General features: G+C 40.8%; 1 protein-coding gene across 3 annotated transcripts in view; it reads right to left on the bottom strand.

Annotated features, from left to right (window-relative positions):
• Positions 1 to 379: 379 nt before the first annotated feature.
• COPS3 (COP9 signalosome subunit 3) overlaps positions 380 to 7960 on the bottom strand; it is a 30515-nt gene continuing 22934 nt past the window's right edge. For all 3 annotated transcript variants that reach the window (XM_045824659.1, XM_045824660.1, XM_045824661.1), the window contains 3 exons: positions 1889 to 2002; positions 1032 to 1112; positions 380 to 705 (listed from right to left, as the gene is read on the bottom strand). In XM_045824659.1, the coding sequence (XP_045680615.1) occupies positions 652 to 705; positions 1032 to 1112; positions 1889 to 2002 (249 nt within the window). In that variant the 3' untranslated portion in view covers positions 380 to 651. The remainder of the gene's footprint in view (positions 706 to 1031; positions 1113 to 1888; positions 2003 to 7960) is intronic.

The raw sequence follows: 7960 nt of genomic DNA, 5'->3' as shown, positions 1-7960 counted from the left end.
AATCAAAATACAGCTGTGCAGCTGAAATGAAAATGAGCCTAGGAGAGAGAGTTTGGGAAGTCTGGCACCTGCTGCATAAGCAAGCCATTCTCAAGACTGTAAGCATGGACAGTACATACCGAAGGTTAGAAAGAGTGTACCGGCATCTCTTTAATTCACAATTCATACCGTTACTAAAATGCATGTCAATTCGAATCATAAAGAATTAGCTTCTGCCTTATGGACTCTCCTAGTTTTCATTTTATTTTATTTTTAAGACAACTGATAATCAACTTTAGATCCAAATTTTCTAAAAGTTTTAAAAATTTGAGCATTTCTGTTCAAAATGTTAAAAAAAACTTTTCAGGTGGGGAAAAAGTGATACAAAGACACATCAATGTTTGAGTAATTTAAAACAAAAAGGTAGGTTTAATGCAGTAACAACATTAATCTGGGGATAAATAAATTCACAACAGACTTTAAAGTTTGATATTTTTTTTCCTTCGCAGAGAGAATGGTTTTCTGAAAGCACACAGGACTGAAGAAGCCAACACAAACTGGAATTCCCTCCTGTCCAGGTGAAACAGGCTTGGTCCTTCCTGCTGCCCTCCTAACACCTGCTACTGGCCAAGGTGAGCGCTTCTCTCCCTTCAATCTGGATGGCCACTTGTTTCAAGAATAACTGGATGGTTTGTTACCAGAATCATCTTCTTGTGATCCCATGCTCTGCACAGGGAGAGAATGAGACATTGTATTTCTGTTTGCCCTTGTCTGATAAGCACACCCGGGGTTCCCTGGGGTCAGGCCTCTGTGTCTCTGTGTATAGAACTATCCTGCTGCACCGTGGAGAGGAAGCAATTCCAGGTTCCTCCCACATCTTCTCTAAGCAACCTCCAGTCTGTAAATACCCCTCACTAGTCTCTGGGAACTTAGTGATGAAGGTTCTGAAGAACTCCTGGCAATTGAATGTTCACCCTGAAATCGAGTCCACATTCCTCTTCCTCTTCCACCCAGCCCACTTTTTGTTAAGGAGGAAACCCTGAATCAGTCACCTTTTGCACAAACTGGGGGTTGACAGTGATCTCCTGGTCCATGGCCTTTAGCCGCTCGTCCAGCTCTATGCACTTCAGCATCTGTGTGACAGACACGTTTAGGGTGAGGGTAAGCAGGTTTAGGTTCATGGTCCCTTGACCCGATCCCCTGGGGCTACGCTAGTTTTGGAGTCAGAGTTTTTGAATTCAGAAATTTAATACAGTACAAGTACTGTGCCTTACCTAACATCCTAGTAGGATCTAGGGTAGCACTACATAATCAAACACATTATTATGTGCAGTGAAACCTAAAAACATTCACACTAAGTACAACAAAGACTATAAATCATTTCAGGTGACATTTACATCAAATGAGTTACCAAAAAACACTTAGTTTTCAGGATTTTTTCCCTGATTTTGAATTGCAAAAGGGATTGTAGAAGTATACTATGCATCTCCTCTGTGTTTTGTTCATTTCCCTAAGCAAGGCTAAGGAACAGAGACCACCCACACAACTCCAGCTCATGTCCAGAGCCCAGAGTGGCCCCCAGAGGAGCAGGGCCTCAGAAGCCACAGGGGCAGCAGCTCTAAGGCCCATGGCTGCCACCCAATCACAGTGTTAGGATGGCTTTCCTCTTGCACCCTACTCTTCACAGCATTGTTTTCTGACCCCCCGGCCTGGAACTCCGAGCACATTTCACCATAAAGACAGACTCTACATTAGAGGTAGCAGTTGGATGTGGATGAAATTATACTAATTATAAGATGTTCCTAGAAGCTAGAAAAAACTAAAATTATCTGCGAGCAAAGGGGCAGTATTTCAAATACAACACCTCAAACATCAATCAAAACAAATGACACCTGGCACTTACACTTACCTCCTGGTCGATGTTGTGGAGCATGGCCGGGTTATTGTACTTCTCAGGGTTATCATGGAAGCTGACCATGCCATCCTTCTGGTTAATGCTGGCAAAAATTTCACCATCTTCTATCTACAACAACAACAACAACAACAACAACAACTACCTCAGGAAAACAGATTAGATCTGAACATATCTGAATTCACAGTGCTTCAATACAAAGAGGGGAAAGCACAAAAAGCAATAAATACATAAATTTGTATGTATTTTTAAGCACTAACTGTTTATTCAACAGGAATTTACTGAATACCTAGTATTTAGTGATATGCACCATTAGTGATGTTATGGAGTGCAAAACTGACACTCATAAAAATCCACACCTTTAATTTTTTAATTTCTATTTTATTTTACATGTGAGGTAAAAGTCACATAATCTAAATTAAGCATTTTGTAAAAAAAAATTTATTGCTGTTAAATTACAGCTGTCCCCTAAATTAACCATTTTAAAGTGAACAAGTCAGCGACATTCAGTACATTTGCAGTGTGCAAGCACCACTGCTCTCCAGTTCCAAAACATTGTCATCACCCTGAAGGAAACCCCACACCGGAGTGGTGGGGGTTCAGTTACTCCCTATTCTCCCATCCATCCTCTCGGCCCCTGGCAACCACAATGTACTTTCTCCTCTCTGGATTTGCCTCTTCTGGGCATTACTATAAATGAAATCATACAATATGTGTCTTTCGTGTCTTGTATCCCTTAGCACAATGCTTTCAAATTGTGCTTATTATCTTTAAACATTAATTTCATTATATATAATTTACATAGCCCTTGCATTAAAAAAAACAAATGCTAACATATTTTTTAATATATTTTATTGATTATGCTATTACAGTTGTCCCATTTCCCCTCTTCATTCCCCTCCACCCTGCACACCCTCTCCCACCCACATTCCCCTACTTTAGTTCATGTCCATGTGTCATAAGTTCTTTAGCATCTACATTTCCTATACTATTCTTGCCCTCCCCCATCTATTTTCTACCTACCATCTATGCTACTTACTCTCTGTACCTTTTCCCCCCTCTCTCCTCCTCCCACTCCCCTGTTGTTAACCCTCCATGTGATCTCCATTTCTGGGGTTCTGTTCCTGTTCTAGTGGTTTGCTTAGTTTCTTTTTGCTTTTTGTTTTAAGCGTGGTTGTTAATAATTGTGAGTTTGCTGTCCTTTTACTATACATGTTTTTTTATCTCCTTTTTCTTAGGTAAGTCCCTTTAACATTTCATAAAATAAGGGCTTGGTGATGATGAACTCCTTTAACTTGACCTTATCTGAGAAGCACTTTTTCTGCCCTTCCATTCTAAATGAAAGCTTTGCTGGATAGAGCAATCTTGCATGGAGGTCCTTGCCTTTCATGACTTGGAATACTTCTTTCCATCCCCTTCTTGCCTGTAAGGTCTCTTTTGAGGAATCAGTTGACAGTCTGATGGGAACTCCTTTGTAGGTTACTGTCTCCTTATCTCTTGCTGCTTCTAGGATTCTCTCCTTCATTTTTACCTTGGCTAATGTAATTATGATGTGCCTTGGTGTGTTCCTTTTTGGATCCAACTTCTTTGGGACTATCTGAGCTTCCTGGAAGTCTATTTCTTTTGCCAGAATGGGGAATTTCTCCTTTATTATTTGTTCAAATAAGTTTTCCACTTGTTGCTCTTCCTGTTCTCCTTCTGGTACCCCTATAATTTGGATGTTGGAATGTTTAAAGATGTCCTGGAGGTTCCTAAGCCTCTCCTCATTGTTTTGAATTCTTATGTCTTCGTTCTTTTCTGGTTGTATGTTGTTTTCTTCCTTTTGGTCCACTCCATTGATGGGAGACCCAGCTTTCTTCCCATCACTGTTGGTTCCCTGTGCGTTTTCCTTCATTTCACTTATTGTAGCCTTCATTTGTTTATCTAATTTGCAACCAAAATTAACCAATTCTGTGAGCATCCTGATCACCAGTGCTTTGAACTATGCATCTGATAGGTTGGCTATCTCTTGGTCACTTAAAAAAACTGATTGTGGGGCTTTCAATTCCGTTTGAGCCATCCCCCCTCCTTTGGTCTGGTCGCGCCTGTTAAATATGAGGGGCAGGCCTTAGGTGTTCACCAGGGCGGGGCACCCCAATGACTGGGTTGTGATGTTTATGTGGGGGCGGGGTCCGATAGAGAACAATGGCGCTTGCTCTACTCTTCATGGGACCTCAGTCCCTTCTGCCGCTTCCCCCAAGCAAACTGGGCCCCTCTGGTGCTAATTCCTGTATGGGAGGGCTTGAGCGCCCTGTGGGACTTTGCAAGGACCTATCTTGTGAGGCTAGAGTCTCTCCCAGTGCCTCAATCCCCACAGGTGTTTTCAATTAGTTCCCCAAGGCTCTATTTCCCAGCACTGGGATCCTGGGTTGCATGCAGTGCCTCACTTCACAATCGCTGCCTCACTGGGTCTGCTGGTTGCCACCCCTTGGCCAGGGTCCGCCCACTGTGGTCTTGCACACCTGGGATGCCTTAACACGCCTGCTCCCAACACTCTGCTCTCCACGCTGCAACCCGTGCGCAGCTGCCCGACTCCGCCCCTCCTACCGGTCTGAATGAATGGGTCTATTTTAACTTCTTGGTTGTCCACTTCCATTCAGATCAATTTTCTGCCAGTTCTGATTGTTATTATGTTTCTAAATTGTTGTTGTCTCTATCTTGGTTGTGCGAGGAGGTACAGTGTGTCTACCTATGCCTCCATCTTGGCCAGAAGTCTGAAATACTAACATATTTGTGTTTCACCTCTGTAGAAATTAGTTTCTGGTCTTCAAGAAAACTTTTCTGCCAATGCTGATTCCAAGGTAGTTTCAAGGTCTATGCTCTTTCTTTGCATCAGTGACCGCAGGCTTATTTGATTGATCCAAATCCTGTCTGCAAAGTTAAAAAGTGAGAAGCCAAGAAAAGTGGCAGACATGTATTGTTATTCCTAACGAACTGCTCCACAGGGTGAGAACACCTAGTCTGTCTGTTATCCGGCTCCCTGCACTGGCCTCCTCTCTCCAACCTTGGAAGGGAGAGATGCAGTTTAACGGTACAGCAGCCAGCCCAACCATGTCAGACAGAGAGCTGCCTCTTGAAAAGGGGAACGGAACAGATCCAAATGAAATGCAAGCCCAGGTTCACTATAGCAGAGCCTTTTGTGATAACTAGAACTAGAAACAACCCCATGTTCATCTGATTAGAACGTCACACTAAAATGCATGAACTAAAACTACATATGACATTATGTATGAATCTCGTAATGTTAAGCAGAGAGCCAGATCCCAGAAAGTGAATACTGTATGTTTCATTTTATAGTTTAAATAAAGCTCAAAAACAAACACAACCAAGGCAGGATGCTAGGAGTCAAGATAGTAACAGCCTTCCTAGCCAGGAGCAGGTGGGATGCTGGCACAAGGTGTCCTGGGGTCTGGTGACACTCCAACCCATGAGCGAGGTGTCAGTGGCACAGGTGTCTTCACTTTAGGAAATGTAATTAGCTCATACTTTGCAGTACTTTTCTTCATGTGGGTTATACTTCAATAAATTGTTTACTTAAAAAATACCTAACATACAATCTGAATAGGCCTGTACCTATTACAGAAATTGAATCAATAATTAATAGCCTTCCAAAACAAAGCACCAGTCCCAGGAAGGCCCACCAGTGCACTCTACTAGACAGGCAAGGAAGCAGTAAGGCCAATCTCTTTCGGAGAGCAGACACAGAGGGAGCATAGGCCCTCTTAGGCCATTAAGCCAGCGTCATCCTAATACCAACTCCAGAGACATTACAAGAAAACTGTACCATTTTCTCTCATGGACATAAATACAAAAACACTAACAAAATACAAGCAAATCCAACAATATATAAAAAGAATTATACACCAAAGCCAAGTGGGATTTAGCCAGGTGAACAAAGCCAGTAAGACATGTGGGAATCAGTTAAAGTCGGCAGGCTAAAAAGATCATGATCAAACCAACACATGCACAGAAAGCATTTCATAAAATTCTATATTGATTCATGACAAAAACTCCCAGCAAACCTGGGAGACAGGGAAACTTCCTTAACTTGATGAAGAATATCTACAAAAACCTGAGAGCTAGTATCATAGGGTAAGAAAATTCAAGCTTCCCCACAAAGATCAGTAACGAGGCACCACACCACTTCTTCACAACACTGTACTGGAGCTGATACAGTAAGACATGAAAATAAAATAAAAAGTATATGGATTGTAAAAGAAGAAATATAACTGTCTGTGTTCACAGTTGTATTTCTACTCAGAAAATCTGGAGGTATCCCCACCATGAAACACTCCTGGAACTAGTAAGCAATTACAGCAAGGCTGCAGGGTACATGCTTAATCTACAAAAGCCACTTGCTTCTCTATATACCAGTGATGTACAAGTGTAACTTGAAATTTAAAACAATACCATTTACATTAGCATCCTTCCCCCCCAAAATGAAACACTTAGGAATATACCCAACAAATATCTATAACATCTATCTGGGGAAAACTAGAAAAGTCTGATGAAGAAAATCAAAGAACTAAATATTAGGTTGGCCAAAAAGTTCGTTTAGTTTTTTCCATACGATGGCTCTAGTAGTGCTTAGTTGTCTTCAACTTCATTCGAAACAATTTTGTTAGATTGTACTGTGACAGCTGTCATATCAGCACACATTTTGAAAAAAACTTATCAAAATTGGTGAATTTTTGTGCAGCCATTTTAATACTGAAGGTAGAAGAAGATATACAACACTTTTGGTGTATTATACTTTATTATTTCAGGAAAGATAAAAACACAACTGAAATGCAAGAAAAGATTTGTGCAATGTGTGGAGAAGGTGCTGTGACTGATTGAACATGTCAAAAGTGCTTTTCGAAGTTTCTTGGTACTAGTGACATTTTGGCCAAATAATCCTTTGCTGTGGGGTCATCTTGTGCATTGGAAGATGTTTGGCAGCACCCCTGGCCTCTACCCACTAGAAGCTAATAGTGGGAGATAGCTGACATACTCAATCCAAATCAATAAAGTTATTGGTGAAAAGGAAAAATGTGTCTTTTATTTTACAGAAAAAATGCAATGAACTTGTTGGCCACCGCAATAAATTGAGAGCTATTTCATGTTCATGGATAGGAAGACAATGCTATCAAGATGTCAATTCTTCCCAATTTGATCTATAGATTCAACACAATCTGTCAAAATCCCACCAAGTTATTTTATAGATATTGACAAACTGATTCTAAGGTTTATGTGGAGAGACAAAAGGACACAGGAAAGTCAACACAAGATTGAAGAGAAGAACAAAGCTGAGAGACTGTGGCTGCCTGACTTTAACACTTATTATAAAGGAAAAACAACAACAACAAAAAGACTTATTATAAAGCCACAGTAATCAGGACAGTGTGGTATTGCCCACTGCTCACACCCCAAAAAGACAAATAGATCAATGGAACATAACTGAGAGCCTAGAAATAGAGCCACATAAATATAGTCAATGGATCTTTTCTTTCTTTTTTTTTTTTTAATTTTATTTTAACTGTTGTTCAGTCAATGGATCTTTGACAAAGCATGGGCAATACAATGAAGCAAAGACAGTCTTTTCAACAAATGGGGTTGAAACAACTCTGCATACAGAAAATGAATCTAGATACAGACCTTACACTTTTCACAAAAATTACCACATGGATCACAAACCTACACGTACAACCGAAAACTAGAGAACTCCTATAAGAGAACACAGGAGAAAACCTAGCTTTGCAGACACTCCAACCATAGGACCCAGCCACCACACTTCCTGGCACTTACTCACGTGAGTCGAGCACTTATGTCCCCACAACAACCTGCACATGGATATTTATAGCAGCTTTATTCACAACTGCCAAATTTTGAAAGCAACCAAGATGTCCTTCAACAGATGAGTGCATAAACTGTGATATATTTAGGCAATGGATATAAAAAGAAATGAGCTATCAAGCCATAAAAAGACACTGAGTAAACGTCAATGCATACCCTGAAGTAAAAATAGTCAATGTGAAAAGGCTACATATT

This window comes from Phyllostomus hastatus, unplaced genomic scaffold (assembly GCF_019186645.2).
Source record: "Phyllostomus hastatus isolate PE091 unplaced genomic scaffold, TTU_PhHast_1.1 phas_scaffold_55, whole genome shotgun sequence".
NCBI lineage: Eukaryota > Metazoa > Chordata > Mammalia > Chiroptera > Phyllostomidae > Phyllostomus > Phyllostomus hastatus.
The sequence above is the reverse complement of the archived record's forward strand: the minus strand, read 5'-3'. Positions and strand labels throughout refer to the sequence as shown.